At 37.8% G+C, this 15,957-nt stretch overlaps 1 protein-coding gene across 5 annotated transcripts in view; it reads left to right on the plus strand.

Moving 5' to 3' along the window:
- TLN2 (talin 2) overlaps positions 1-15,957 on the plus strand; it is a 218,840-nt gene that overhangs the window by 155,763 nt on the left and 47,120 nt on the right. For all 5 annotated transcript variants that reach the window (XM_068958794.1, XM_068958796.1, XM_068958795.1 and 2 more), the window contains 8 exons: positions 155-316; positions 1,446-1,586; positions 2,884-3,065; positions 4,228-4,360; positions 6,779-6,880; positions 7,512-7,682; positions 13,284-13,430; positions 14,212-14,313. In XM_068958794.1, the coding sequence (XP_068814895.1) occupies positions 155-316; positions 1,446-1,586; positions 2,884-3,065; positions 4,228-4,360; positions 6,779-6,880; positions 7,512-7,682; positions 13,284-13,430; positions 14,212-14,313 (1,140 nt within the window). The remainder of the gene's footprint in view (positions 1-154; positions 317-1,445; positions 1,587-2,883; positions 3,066-4,227; positions 4,361-6,778; positions 6,881-7,511; positions 7,683-13,283; positions 13,431-14,211; positions 14,314-15,957) is intronic.

The raw sequence follows: 15,957 nt of genomic DNA on the forward strand, positions 1-15,957 counted from the left end.
GACACAATGCTTTATGTTGGTGAACCAAGCAAAGGGAGATTTGGTTTGAAACTGTTCCATGGCCTTGAATTGAGAATTTTCACAGCTATGCTATGCTAACTGTCACACCCCTTCAAACTATTCTACCCTTCATTTGTACCATCTGTTTTTATAGGTGTTATCAGCTGCCACAATTGTGGCCAAACATACTTCTGCTTTGTGCAATGCTTGTCGCATTGCTTCATCAAAGACAGCGAATCCCGTTGCCAAGAGACACTTTGTGCAGTCTGCCAAGGAAGTTGCAAACAGCACTGCCAACCTGGTCAAAACTATCAAGGTACATGTGCTGCTTAATTGTGCTTTATTCTTCATTTTTTTCTGGTGAGACAGAATCAGAACAGTTAGCAGTATCTTTTTACCTGTTGTGGTATGTATTTAAAAAACCAAAAAAATCATTATTATTTTCCAGTTCAGATCTTCAAAAACAAAATCAGTGGTATAACTGTCCCCACTCAGAATGGGTGTAGTCAAAAAGGAAAGAATCAGGCCATGTTAATGTTAGGAGATGCAGCCAGCCCATCCAGTTTAAGTCATTGTTGTGCCAATATAACTTAATGAGCTTGCTCCATGAGAATAATTTCCAAGCAACTGAAATTAAAGATTTCTAATTGTGCTTCTACATGCTGAAATGGCTGCTTTAACATTAGTTGTTTGATTGTTCAACGTCAAGAGTTTGTGGAGCTATTTCTGACAGCCTTACCATATTTATCAGTTATAATACTCAGAACAGAAGCAACTTAAGTTGCTGCTATTTAATATATTCTTTTTAATGGTGATCTTTTATTTTCCAGATACCTGCCTGCATTCTGGTAGGAGTAGCTTTTTCTCTTGCAAGCAATAATGATACTTGCAAAGGCCCGGAGGACTAATGAATCTGGATCCCTGTGGAAGTCGTTAGTTCATCTGCTACTAAAATTCTTCCAAAAATAGCTATGCTCTTAGGACAGGAAAGTTCTGTCATGCTGTTATACAGCAGGTCCTTCATATTGCAGTCTTTCCAATGAGGTTATCAAAGATTAACTCACTTGTGTAAAAATGAGACTAGTAAGTTAATGGTCTGGTTTAAAAAGTTAAGCCTACAAGAAAGAATCAGCTTGCTAGCCACTTCAACCCTTTGGAGTATCAGGTATTGAGGCATGATTTGTGAGAGTCATCAGAGTGAAATTATTTAAAACATTTATTCAGTCTTGTGTAGCAGGGCAGCTGTTTTTAAGCTTGAGGTCAGTGATCTGAGTCAAGAAACACACAGTTAAGTAAGGAAATGATTTTTTTTTTTTTTTGCATCTAGAGGAACTTTCCAGTCTCAAATTTTATAAACATACAGCATTTTAATACTCAAGAGTTAAACTTTTTACAGTTTTGCAAAGCAGCCCATTCACAGAGCTTAACTGTGACTTCCTTTCCAGGCTCTGGATGGTGATTTCTCTGAAGATAACCGCAACAAGTGCAGGATTGCTACTGCACCTTTGATTGAGGCTGTGGAAAATCTGACAGCGTTTGCTTCAAATCCAGAGTTTGTCAGTATACCAGCACAGATCAGCACTGAGGTAGGCAGGTGTTGCCCTTCTGCCTTCAAAAGGTTTAAAACATTGAATTAGTGTGTGAGTGTGTGTGTAAAGTGGCCTAACCCTGAAATGTCTGTGTTCCTGGAACCTCATGGAATTGCACTCTTGTTTGTGGGACACTCTGCTGTCTTTGGCTTAACCTCTGCCCTTGAATTTTGCACCAGCAGGGTGAAACTAATGATGCTCCAGTGAATGCCATCAGTCTCCAGTTACTCACTAACAGTGCAAATGACTTGCATGTCTTGTTAGCTTGATTCTTTCATTTGATAAAGTAATAAATCTCCTTTTTCTCCCCCTCCAAAGTAGCTTTAACATATGGAATCCAGTTAGTTCTGAAAAAGAGTGAATGGTTGTTGTTTGGCTTTATCCCTTGCAAAAATGATACGTATCCATCATGACAAGAAGTGCTTGTTTGAGAAAAGTAATCCTTTCATAGGTCATCTCTTTTCTTTCCCTCCATTCTCCCTTCCTAACCCCTGCAACTATAGCAGATTAGTATATAAGTTAACAAATAAAGGTTATCTTCATGCAAAATATTCTTTCAGGCTTCATAAATGCTTAAACATGGAGTTGATGTAATGTTGCTGACTCTTTAACTGCAGGTTCCTGCTTTTGGCAACCCTCAGTTCGTGCTGGCCATATCAGATGATTCAGTAACTGTTGTAGTCTCGAAGTTGTGGGGCTGTTCCTTAAATCTAAGCCTGTCTTTTCAAGGCCTATCATTCTTGGGTTTACCAGATTAGTGGAGATGAAATAGATATAAAGATGATGACCCAGTTACAGTGCTGTAGTCCACATAACTACTGTGTGGAGAACCTGTTTGCTTGAATCCTGCAAATCTTATGACAAACTTTATGTTAAAGGATATCTCTGCAGTCCATCTTGAGACAAGTATCTGTCTTTTCTCCTATTTCTCAACTGGATGATGCCTCTGTAAACTTCAGAACAGTTTTCTGAAGTATGTCACGGAGAAAATGGTCAGACTGCAATTATTTTACTACTCTTTCCGTGGTGATTATCAGTAAATATAATAGTATTGGACCAGACATGATAGTACCTTTTTAATGCCATTAATGAAAGCTATTTTTAGTAGCAGAACATGCAGACAAACTCCAGTAATGATGTAAGTGTTATCTCTGTTCCTGCTAGTGGAGAAAAGACCTATTTTTATTTTGATATATATCTTTTTTAAGATTTGGTAGTCAGGTAATTCAGAGTATTTGCCATATATTTTAAAGCTATGTTTAATCCTGTTTGTCTTGCTCCTGTCTGATCACAGGGATCACGAGCTCAGGAGCCAATTCTAGTTTCTGCTAAAACCATGTTGGAGAGCTCATCTTTATTGATCAAAACCGCTCGTTCTCTGGCTATCAATCCAAAAGACCCTCCTACGTGGTCTGTGCTAGCTGGGCATTCCCACACTGTCTCGGATTCCATTAAGAGTCTTATCACCTCCATCAGGTATGTTTTGTGTAGTAAGCGTTTTTGTGTCCGTGTTTAAGTTGCAATAGTTCAGCAGCTGATTCAATAAAGAGAAAGTAAAGAATGGTACAGTAGTGCCCACACTACTTTGTTGTTTTTTTTCTTTTTTCTTTCCCCACTAATGGAAATTATTTATATTTTATGATGCACAAGGTCTCTCCAGTTACCCTGGGGGGTTAATCATAGCTGAGGACTATACTGCTCTACAGTGTAAGGTTGTTTTTTGTTTGTATTCTATTCTCCTTCCCCAGTCCCACACTTTCTAGTTTTAAGGTTAAACTTAATAGAAAATGGTGTAGAAGTAAAAATCTGGCTAATATTTTCTATATTTAGCCCACTTACCAGCATCTAGAATGTGGAGAACGGTAATTTTAGGTCAGGTACCATATAAACTAACTTTGCTATCTTACTCTTTACAATACTCTCATCTGTTTAGTTACAAGAATGCTGTTGCAAAATGTGAATATTTCTTAATTTTAGGACCAAACCTGTGTTCCTTTCTCATTCAAAGATTTTATTTTTTAAGTACTAATAGGAGCTTTGTTGTATATTCAACCTCTTAATCAAGTCATTAAAGCTGATCAACTCAAAATGTTATGGAAAAAATGCGCTAAGAACTGTTACAGTTTCGTTTATCTTTGATAACAGTTATGCTAAAATAGTAAACTGCATGTCAGGAACAAATTACCCAAAAACTAATTTTATTAGAGGGTACCTGGGACTGCAGGTAAAATATAATACCCAAGGGACTGACATTGTCACACTATACAGAATGCTTTTTCCTGTTGTCTCTGTTGCTTTTTTATTCTGACCTTCTTTATTGGGTTAATCCCTTGACCATCCTAAGGAGGTTGGGTTGCATTTTTCTTTTCCTGACACAGTAAACTTTACTGCATAATCCTTGGAGATAACTGATAATTTCTTTACTGCCTTTCTCTCCAAGCCTAGCACTGATTTTTGCAAAACATTTGGAGAACTCCGTGTGTATATCAAAATCCCCTAGGTACAACAACACAAATCCTCCTCGTTGCCTTCCTCCTGCATGGTTTGTGTACTGTCAGTTAAAGAGATGTGCTTGTGTGCATCCGTGGAAGAGATCTGCCTCCTTCCCATCAGGCTGAAATTACCACCTCTGTTCCAGGGACAAGGCCCCAGGCCAGCGAGAATGCGATTACTCCATCGATGGGATCAACAGATGCATCAGGGACATTGAGCAGGCCTCGTTGGCAGCCGTCAGTCAGAACCTGGCCACCAGGGACGACATCTCAGTTGAAGTAAGGGAGATGGGCACGGGAACAAAATAGTCATGCTGCTTTCCTTTCCCCGTGAAGATTTAGAGCTGGGCACTGAGTGAGCACAGCCTGCCCCTGAGGGGAGAAGTAGTCTAACTGAAATCTTTCCAGGGAAAACCAGGTGCTTGTCAAAAAGTACTTTGCTTCTGGAAATCTGGTGGTAGGAGATGATTTCTAGTCTATTCTGTGCAGCTACGGCAGGCTGTAGACGGGAGTCAGAATTGGGAAGGAGGCAGCTGGGAGTCAGAGATGTTTAAATTGTAGTGTTGTCTTGGCTTTTGCAAAGGGCGAACTGGAGCTTTCTGAAATTACGAAAAAAGATTCTAAGGTGCAGGAGAGAGTAGTGAACAAGACAACCAAAAATAGAGAACAAATGACTGTTTTGTTAACGATTTGTGACCAGATTTAATGTAGTAACTCCTCAGAGCAGGCTTAATGGCACTATTCTAAAATATTTTTTTGTTTCATTAGGAAAAAAAAAATCATTCTTCAATTAAGTGCTATAATTTAGGAGGTAGAAACTGTAAAGCAGAGAGAGCAATACCAAGAAAAGAAATCTATTCTGTAAGTGTTAAATGTATTCATGAGCAAAAAGCTACTGTAGTTACTTGTAGCATGTACAGAGCATCTTGATAAGTAATAGTCCTAATGAGAAAATTTTCTTAAATTAATAATAAATGCTACCCTTTCATCCTCATACGTGAAGAAGTGTGACTAGAACTACACTCATCATGAGAAAATTTTCTCAAATTACCAGCAGTGGGATGGCATGAAACTCCTTCATTATTTGCCTCTTTTTCCTAGTCCTTAGATTCTCTAAGTATTCCAGCATTTTCTGTTCTCCAGTGGAAAGGGTCAGTTGAGGCCACCTAGTACCATTACATACGTTTTTGCTAACTTATTAGAGGGATTTGGCTTTTAAATTGATGTCCAAGTTCTAGTTGCTTTTCTAAAGTGGCCAAATACCTCTTCCCATGTCAACACAGAGTAGGAGGGTTATGGGAGAATATAATCCTCAAGATTAGAATCACCTGCTGAGTGTAGCGGTGAAGTTTGTTATTGCTCTGACTGCCTTGTCTCACACGATGGACAGATGGTTAATATTTCTCTGGCTCACGTTTCCTGTGCTGCATAGAAATCGGGAAGTTTTTGAAGTTAACCTGTTACTAGAAGTCCAGTAATTTAAATTTCAATATCTTTTTTTATTCATGACGTTTTTTTTGTTCAATAAATGAACTCTTGAATTTGTGTTGATTATATGTTCACAGGAAAATCAGTGCCACCCCCTGTCTGGTGTTAATTTAGGCTAATCCTATGCTATTTCAGCCTTCATGTGTTTGAGTAAGGGCCTTTAGGGCAGGCTGCCTATGAAAAAAAGGCAACTGGAGACCAGATTCTGCTTGGTATTCAGTGTTTCATTGTTCTATTGCTTCTTGAAATTGCATCCATATTTATGTATTCCAGCGGTCTATTTGGGCTGTAATACTGCGTATTAGAAACATCTCAGACTAAATGAAACTGTACAAAATAAGTTACTACAGAAAATATTTCATACGTATAATTGTTTTACTTTTAAATCATTTCATTTTGGACATAGTGTTGAACTGAAATAAGCACTATTTAAGATACTAAGCTATTTGTAAAGCAGTATAGAAATACAGCCGAGTGTCAGAATACTTCTCCTCCCTCTGCCCCCTGCCTGGCCTTGCCTTGCTGGAGAATGAGCTAAATTCTGGCTGCCAAGACATTAACTGCCTTTGAATTAAAAGCCAGTATGTATTTGTTAACAGGCCCAGTATTGTGCTTTCTTTATCCTTCTGTCCCTCAGACTGTATTCAGGGGGTCAGTCCTTGTCTCTTGCACTCCGGTGTCATGTTTTTCCCTTTCTCTTTTATATTAATAAACTTCTGCTGCTGGCTTCAAAGTGTAGTTTGAAGCAGAGTTTCTACTCTTGTGCTGTACTGTTTATTTTGAAAATGCTTGTTTATATTTAAACTGGAGCTCCTGGTGGTTTCTCTGACCAGTGCAGGGCAAGAATATTTTTTTGTTTTGGGGGCGGGGGGGAGGATCACACTGCCATGAGAAATGGTTCCTATTCCTGCATTTGCCACTATCAGCTCAAGTGGGAGGGAGCCATCGTTACCCCTGTCCCTCTCAAACTAGCCTTATAAATCTAAATAGCAGCAAGCCTCTGTTAGGGCTCCTGTAGTTGAAATAGGATACAGATGAAGAAAGCAAGCACGTAAATAAAGTCAATAGCTTGGATTTCTGCATCGTGTTGTAGTGGGTCATTTAATAGAGATCTGAGTAATTCAGTTGGTCTGAGGGTGACTTTATGGTGTGATATAACTTGATAAATGAACATCTGTGGTAAGAACTGACAATTTGTCTTTATATTAGGCTTTACAGGAGCAGCTGACATCGGTTGTTCAGGAAATTGGCCACCTTATTGATCCCATAGCTACAGCAGCTCGAGGAGAGGCAGCTCAGCTTGGGCACAAGGTACAGTCCTACCTTTACAAAGGTTTCGGAAGTCTTGGACAGTTGGACGCTAGGGGAGATTTTAATTTTACTTTTTTTAATTCTTTGGAAAATAAAATAGGAAAAGAAAGCTTACTAAGGTATTTCCAATCTTGAAATTTTACTGGCTCTTAGCTATCCCTGTAGTCATATAGAAGAGGCTTTGAGAGGTTACCCTGGTTTGCCACAGAGCAAGTAATTGCAAATACGGATAGTCTCTGAGATAAACAGAAAACTCCAAATCCTGTGCGGGTCCCACTCTGTTGTCTGTTAACAATGAAAGTTGAGAAATGCCTCCCTTGGACAGAGGAGGCTGTTGTCTTTTATGCTCTTAAATACTGTGTGACTTAGAACTATTTCATCTGACGTGAAGTCTGGTGTCTTCAATTGTTTCCATCTGAAGGGATAAACATTGCTGTATTACAACATTTGAAGCTGAGAGACAGAATCACATAGGAATATGTTAATAAACTAAGTTTCACACAGCTTTGAGGCATTAGGAAACTGAACTACTTGAGCTAACTCACTGCCTGATGTTAGTTGGGGAGTAGCGTTCCGCTCCTGTTTTTAAAGAAACTGAATTAAGAACCTTTTGTTGTCTCTGCTTTCTTAGGTTACACAGCTGTCAAGTTACTTTGAGCCCTTGGTTTTAGCTGCAGTCGGTGTGGCATCCAAAACATTAGATCATCAGCAACAGATGACTGTGTTGGATCAGAGCAAGACGCTAGCAGAATCTGCCTTACAGATGTTATATGCAGCCAAAGAAGGAGGAGGAAATCCCAAGGTATAATCAATGTGTGTAACAAATGGGTCATTAGAGATATTACCCTGAAATGATTCCTGCAATTTTAGAGTGGAAATACTGTGCGTTAAGATTGTATTTTCTCAAAGATATTTTATTTTCTGATAGTGGTACTTTCATGAATTCCAGTTACTGAAATTGAAGGCTTAGAAGGTTTTCTGTTAACAGAAGAGAAGAGTTGGCAGATTCAGATTACAAGGAGCAAAATAGTTCTGACTACTATGGGAAATAAGGAAGAGGTTTTTAATGGATGTTAGCTTCAATAAACAGGCACGGTCAAAATGCATGCAATACAGAATAAAGTGTGGATATATATTGATTGTCTTAGTATATATATGTCTTGTAAAGAAAGCAATGAGTAAAACTTTACCTTTTTTTTCCCCTTTGATAAAGACAACAGTTGTCAAAATATATTTTAGTACAATTCGTTGCATCATGGTAAAGAATAGGCAAACTTTTATTGGAAATTCTTATGTTTTGTGAAGGACTATTGCAATATAAAGTCATCAGCAGTCGTGGAAGTAACCTTTCTTTTCCTGCCCCTCTACTGCATCATGTGAAATGGCTTAGCTTTGACCAGAACACAGGCTATTTGGAGAGGGGAGGGAGGGAGGAATTAGCTTCAAAACTAGGCAGGAAAATCCTGAAAGTAAAGAATATCTGTTAAAAGAGCCTGCTGTAACGTTCTCTTACTCCTTTCACTGCTTAGATAAAATAGTAACTATTTAGGGTATGGATTTTGTCTATAAGGAAAAAAAAAAAATCTAGTTCTTCTGCACTGCAGTTATCAGCAGGAAATTTAGATGTTACTACCTGTTGACAGCATGCGATAGACCTAATTGCCAGCCTGTAGGTTAAATTATTGTCTGAAAAATCTACTCCTGCTTTTTAACCTATAACCATCCATAAATTGAAATCTTTGCATTCTTTGTGAAGATCTCTTCCATGGTGAAGAGAGAGGAAAGGGATTATTAGCAGTATAAATGTCAAGTTAGGAGCACTTCTTCATTGGAAATGTTTTTAATTCTGGGATGGTTCTCGATTTGCAACTGTTTGCAAAACCTTTAAGTGTATGGTAGCTACCTCTTCCTGACAAATTTATAGGCTGTATTAAGGGTCTAAGTTAGTATGTGTTTACTGTGTGTAGGGTGCTGTGTGTCTTACAGGTCACAGCATTCAGTGCAGCTTAAGTACCAAGGGAAGGCTGAACACCGGGTAGAGCAGTTGCTGAAAAGGTTCCTACTGGAGAATAGGTGGAGGTGACCTGAAGGCTGGAGAATGCTCTGAAGAGGTTGTGCAGCACACTTTCCTTCAGTCTTTTGCACCAGCATGTGTAAAACAAACTTGGTTTTGTTCAATAGTAACGGCAGCTCCTGGCTGCATGTCTAAGCCATATATCACTTAAAGTGACATGTATTATTAGTAATATACATGCTATGGTTTGGGATCCCCTGCTATAGACAACTGAGCGCATTTGATTTCCGGTCTTTTCCGTTAGAAACAAGTTCAAATCAGAATCTGAATGCTTGAGAAATCCACTTGCCTTTGTGCACATTGAACCAGCTGCTGCTGTATGGTTAATGTGGTGTGTGAAAAGGGAGGTGGTGTCAATGCCTTGTTTGGTTATCTTTATTCGGACAGAGTGTGACAGAGGTGAATACCCCGTGCATGTCCCAGAATGCTATTTCCAACTTGATTAGGGCTCCCAGGTCCTACCCACAACTAGGTCCTACCCTGGCTGGGTGTTTTCATATCTCTCTGGCCTTTCACCAGACTTACTGTGGGGGCTTTTATAATGTAAATATGCTTTTGGCAGAAATTAGGTTCATGACACACTGAAACAGATGTTTGGGAGGCTTTTTAGTAGTTCATGGATGTTAACTTCTAAGACCTGCTGGAACATTTTGAAAGTGTTTCAAATGTTCTCTGTTATGCTGCCACCGCACAGAGAGATTTGATCCACTAATCCGCAGTCTCCACAGAGTTGTAGATTCTTGACTGTTCTCTCCACTGTCTGCAATAAAGGCACATTTTCAGAATGTTTTCCTCAGTAGGATTCAAGATGTGGATTGAGCACCATTGAAATAGCACTTACTTCTTTATTAGCTCATGAGAGCGTAAAGCAGGAGGGACTCAGCAGAGATGATAGTGCTGTGCAACTGAGGTTGAGAAAAATAATTTGAGAAGTCAAAGTTGTCAGGATAGCCTCAATTCTGCAATGTGCTGCACCTACTAATTTCCGTAGACAAAGATTTCTTTAAAGGCAAAGATTTGAAGCAGCACCTATCAAAACCAGATTAGTACAAAGCACACATCCAGAATAGCAGATGTCCGCTTCAGAGTTTCTAATTAGCAGATTACTTTCATTACTCAAATGCTTTACTTAAGGGATGGTATTGTTAGAAGTGAGAAGGAAATTTCAGTTTCTGAAAGCAAGGGGGAGAGTTCTCCTGCCTTCCCTTCAATTTCATTTTAAATCTTTTTCAAGCCAATTAATTATGCTTCAAATTCTAATGCTGTGATGTTTTCATTTGGCCTAGCCCACGCTGAACTCTGATCCTCTCAGATCACTACCTTTTATGTTCATATTGGAGATTTTACACACACTGGCAGACTACAGTGCCCCTGGGATAGTCACCTGCTACGAGCATTTCACATCTCATTGGTTTGTGCAAAGAGAATTCCTTGTTCCTGTGAAACTATCGCATATTTTTGGGCAGTGTGAACTGTGAGCAAGACCACAGCATAATCATTTCATTACTTAGACTTCTGGTCTCTGTTTCATTAGGTGTGTAAGAAACCTAAAATAGTTCACACTGTATATGTCGACTTCAGCAATGTATAACTATTTCAGCAATCTAATCTACTGCTTTAAACCTGGATGGCATATGCATTTGCCTGATGGCTTGTTTCTTACAAGTGCTCATTGCTTCATGTTGCTTAGCAAATACTGTTTTTCTTTCATTCCTTCCTCTTTTTCTCTTGCTTAATGAACAGAATATGGTTACTGATGTAGTTGAATGCAGTACTGCAAGTCCAGCATGCTCTTGATCCCTAATTGTTGGTAATAGTAAGGGATATAAAGGCTGTTGTTGACCATCTCTTCTGCAAGAGTTTAAGTTGCATTTTTTTATTAAATATTCATTTAGTTGTGTACATGCCCCAACTCCTCTTATTCTGCTTTCTTTCAGAGTCGTTGAGGAGCATATATGTTGACTAGATATTTTAAATCATTTTTTAAATTTATTTTCATCCTGAGCCTCACAGACACGCAAATGTCTATTGTGTATCTAGGGAAAGATCTGCTATTTTGTCCTTTCTTTTATTTACCTTCTGCTCTGCAACTTGGTGTGTTAGAACAAATGGACCCATTTACTTTCCTCCTGAACGTATATCACAGGAAAACCTCTTCTGATGAACATGACAAAATATATATAAGGATCAGATACAATAATAAGAAACAATTATTTTGTATCCCTGCAAGACTTTGTTTCCTCAGTTTGCATGGTACCTGGGTGTTTGCAGCACTCAAGACTTTCATAAAAATAAGTAAAGTGCATCAAGAAGGGAGAAATGGAAGTGGTTAAGTATTGAACTAAGTGTACTTGACTGGATTAACAAAGCAGCTGGGCTAGAATGTGTACTTTCAAAAGAGCTCATTAATTTGGTCTCTCTCCCCCCCCCCCCCCCCCCCCCCCCATTAGCAACAGTCTTTTCTTCCTGAGTTCAGGAAATGGAGACCTTGCATCAGCTTTATGGCAAAGAAACTTTCTGTTAGTGGCTTGTAGGGATACTGTTGCACACTAACGGTTATGTAAATACCATCATCTTTTCTAGAAGTTAAGAGCCTTTTATAAGAGAGAGAAAGAAGAGAGGCAAATTTCTGTGTTCATGCTTTGTGAGGGTAAATTGGTAATTCTGGCAACTTCTGCCGTTATCTTTGAGCTGGTGGTAGCTTTTGGAATCTCAGGAATGAAAGATTTGCGAGTTTCTCGGTAAAAAAAGGAAAATATTTCAAATCAAACAAAGACATCAATTTAAACACAGGTAGAAGAATTATATTGCCACAGCCAAACAGTTTATTGCCTTTAGGTCTTGTACAAATTGCTGATAAACAGGGAGGCAACTAGGTTTTAATTATTACACTGTTGGGTGGTTATTCTGATGATGGAGCTTTTCTTTTGTAACGTTTGTAGCCAGGATATTTTTACGTTGTCTTTTCAGAATCAAGAGGCAAACATTGTTTAGGATTAACTCTGCTCATTGCTAATTAGGATTTTGTAGGGAAGTAATTACATTCCCTCTAACTTTAGCTGGGGAACCAAGCAGTATTTGAAGATGGAAAACAGTCAATTCTGTCTTCACCCATCTGAAACACTGTAAAAGGAAATCTACTTTCTGGATTTATGTGAGTGAAGCTGGGCAAAATCAAATGCAGAGTTCTTAATTGCCATTGTTTTTAAAAATCTCACCTTAAAGCTCCTTGTTCTCTGCTGTTCATAACTGATTATCTAAAAACTGTATCATTTTCATCACAAGAATCTGTTCATAAAAATGAAATGTATAATAACGTATATTAAAAGGGAAATGATTTTACCGTTTTATGTAGATTTTTTTTTTCCTGGCTGGCTTTTCATTTTTCACTGATTAAATGGTTCACATGAATAACAAAATAAGCTTGTTGATGTAGCTCCAAATTAGATGAGAATAGGGTTTTCATTATTGAAGTCTGTTTTAATTACCTGCATCGAGAAATGTGGTCATTAAAGAAGCCCTCAAGAGTCTTAACTCCTACAGAACGCTTTAATGGTTGTACATACACACGACGTTTTACATACTAGTATATGCAAAAGATTCTTGCATTCTGCTTATGCATTAGTCTAACTTTATAGATGTGTGTGCATATGTGTAGGGGTGTGTGTGTGTGTAGATATATATAATATATATAATATATTATATATATATATATAATATGTATATATAAAATATATAATATATATATCTACACACACACATATATATCACACACATGCATATACACATTCATGCTTTTTATACCCTGGGCCCTGTACTACAGTCATGGCAAGGCCCTTAGCAATGCGAGTTTTAGCAGACTGCTTAAAAATTATTGAAGCTCGGGGTGTCTGTCATCTTTATATGTAAAGATGTTGAGGAAGCAAATTGGGCAAGCTTGCCTTCAGCCTTTGTAGTAAGTGTCTGTGAAATGCAGAAACAAGGTATTTTCTGCACTTTTATTTGGTATAAAAGTATCACCTAGTGTATTTTTGCCTTCCTCTAACTTTATTTCTTCTGTTAAATGCTAATCACTTTCCTAATCTGTTCTAGGAAAGATCTTAATATGTTCCCAAGTAATTCTTATTCAGTATTGCATTTCTTTTTTTCAGCCAGCTTTTTTCTATCAATATTGATGTTGGACAAGGTTTCTGGTCTTTAATTTGAAACCAAGTTTTAAAAGCAACTATTAGATGCTGCATCAACTAATAACATTTTCACACCAAATACTGATTTGCACACAGAATAGTCTCTAATATTCTTTTTCTCTTCTCATTCTCTCCACTCCAGGCATCACATACACACGACGCAATCACAGAGGCAGCCCAACTGATGAAAGAGGCTGTGGATGACATAATGGTTACCTTAAATGAAGCTGCCAGTGAAGTAGGCATGGTTGGTGGTATGGTAGACTCAATAGCAGAGGCAATGAGCAAGGTGAGTATAGACTTCTAGAACACTTTCTTGCCTTGCATCTGAAAGCTGATCCACAGTGTAGTGTTGAAAGGGCCTAGTGCTAATTCATTTCAACGATGTGTGATAAATGACGCGCTACCACAGTAAACCTAAAAAATATTTGACAAATAGCACAGATTTCAAAATCAAACTGGTATGTGGGATGGATGTCCCTTTATCAGAATAGACAGCACCGGAGAGGAGAACTGTTTTGGAAGATTATTCTACTCGGTAGTACACTGGTATCTAAGAAAAATAGAGGAAGCAAAGCTTAGCTGACCTAGGTTCATCACCATATTTATTTATCTTTTAAATTAGTCTTCTAAGTGATCAACAAGTCTGTTCTGGGACAAACTCATTCCAGAAGGAAGATGGCAGAGACTGAAGTGTTTTGCTACTTTCTGAAAAGTATTGTACTGGAAAGGTACAATTGCAAAAGGCAAACGTGCTACACTGAACCAAAAAATTGGATTTTTACATTTCAAGTTTTTTGGCAGAAAACAAAAGGTGGTTTGAACTTGCACAAAAAGTTATTTTGAACTTGAAAACACAGCACTGTAAATTCTGTACAAGTTGAATTCTATACTGACATTGGACTAAGTCTTCTCTGAGTTTTCTCGTACATGCTTATGCACTGTTTTTATATATTTAGGGATATATTTAAGAATGACCATAAAATACAGTTTTAATATTTATTAAGTGGAAAGTGTGTTATTTATTATAAGGTTATTATTTCTTTCATACTTTTCCCTCTTTCATGAAGCTGGATGAAGGCACACCTCCAGATCCCAGGGGAACTTTTGTTGATTATCAGACCACTGTAGTGAAATACTCTAAAGCCATTGCTGTAACAGCACAGGAAATGGTAAGAAATTTGGCTAGAGATAAGTAAAAGCTGTTGTGCACACACAAGGAACATGAAATGCTTTACACAGTGTTATGTACAATGTTGTGATATTGATTTCCAGTAGGCTTATCTATGTAGGGGTAATCAAGAGAGTTTATAGTTGTGTAGATTTAGCTGTTAGGTCTTAGTTGCATAATGGTAGGAGCAGCTGTCCAGAAGAGGAGTGGTGAGTCGCTGAATTGTCTTCTGGCTATTCTACAAACTTCTCTTCTTTTAAAAAAAAAAAAAAAAAAAAAAAAAAAAAAGGTATTCCAATCTGTCATTTTGCCCATGAAAACACGTATGGAAGCAGATGGCCATTAGGAGGCTAAGTTAGTACTTGGCAGAATGTAGCGGGATTTACTGTGATAGGGAAATACACCTTTCAGGAATAATTATGAGGAAGCAAAAAGAAATGGTTGTTAATTGTGGGAGTGAGAAGTTAGGATACTATCAGTGCTTGATTCTATTAATACAGTTTTTCTGAATACAGTTTTAGTAGGGCTTATAATTCCCTCTCCTTTCCAAGGAGTTTGATTTGACCTGAAACTTGATTCTATTTGAAACAAGGTTTGTCTGTGCCTGAATATTTTATAACAGAGTCCTCTAAAGATTGAAAAAAGGCCAATCAACTCATTTCATTAGCTGCATCATGAAGCAGTCTGCTAGCAGTACTTAAAAGCTGTCTGGCCAAGTTCCTGCTGTTTTAATGAAAAGATATCTAGCTTGGAAGTTGGTGGTGATTTTAGCTCTCTGCCTTAAGACCTATATAGTGAAATGTAAGTTGAAATACTTTTTATTTGGCTGCTGTTATTTGAGGAATAAAAGGAAAATATTCAACATGTTTTGATCAGCCCTTCAAATTGTCACTGAAATATTGTCCTATGTTTATTGTTTATTTAGATTAGCCCTTCACAGTGTATGCTAATTATTGTTTAACTTTGCCCATGAACCGAGATCAGATTTTTATGAGACCACTCTAATAGTTATAAATATGGATCAAAAGGTCAAATTTCTGTTTTCTTGGATTTCTGTAATTCAGCTGAGTTTAAAAAAAAAAAAAGAAAAGAAAAGAAGAAACAACTTGCTTAATCAAGTCTGTCTTGTTTCAGTGATGTTTAAGATAACAGTGATGTTATCTTAATTGGGGTATTGGGGATGTGTGTTTTGTGTGTGTTTGGGGTATTTTTTTCAGAGGGATAAGGAAAGGGCTCATTTGTATGCTAGGGAAAAGAATTTCCTATGGAGATATGTTTTACAAAATTATTTTGTGTTGCAGTCAAAGGTTGACAATACTGTGATCTATGATATTATAGTTTATTTGCAAATAGTAGAAATTTGTCTAAAACTAGTTTTGCTCCAAAGACGGAACATCATGGGTTTTGCTAATATAATTTGGAGAAGAAGAAATAGCTTTGTTTAAAAGCTGGGTTTGCCTAGAGAGATTGTTTTTTGTACTGATATTCTACCAAGGCTTTCTCTGTAGTTCTGGCTATTTCTTCTTTGTGGTCCTTCCCATATCTTTATAAAAGATCAGATGTGTTCTGCATTGATCCCCAGAATTTTTCTGTTTCCATGTCATGCCAGCTGAGACTGACACAGACTAGCTCACCTTTGACAAAA

The sequence above is a fragment of the Struthio camelus genome, chromosome 12, assembly GCF_040807025.1.
Source record: "Struthio camelus isolate bStrCam1 chromosome 12, bStrCam1.hap1, whole genome shotgun sequence".
NCBI classification, from domain to species: domain Eukaryota; kingdom Metazoa; phylum Chordata; class Aves; order Struthioniformes; family Struthionidae; genus Struthio; species Struthio camelus.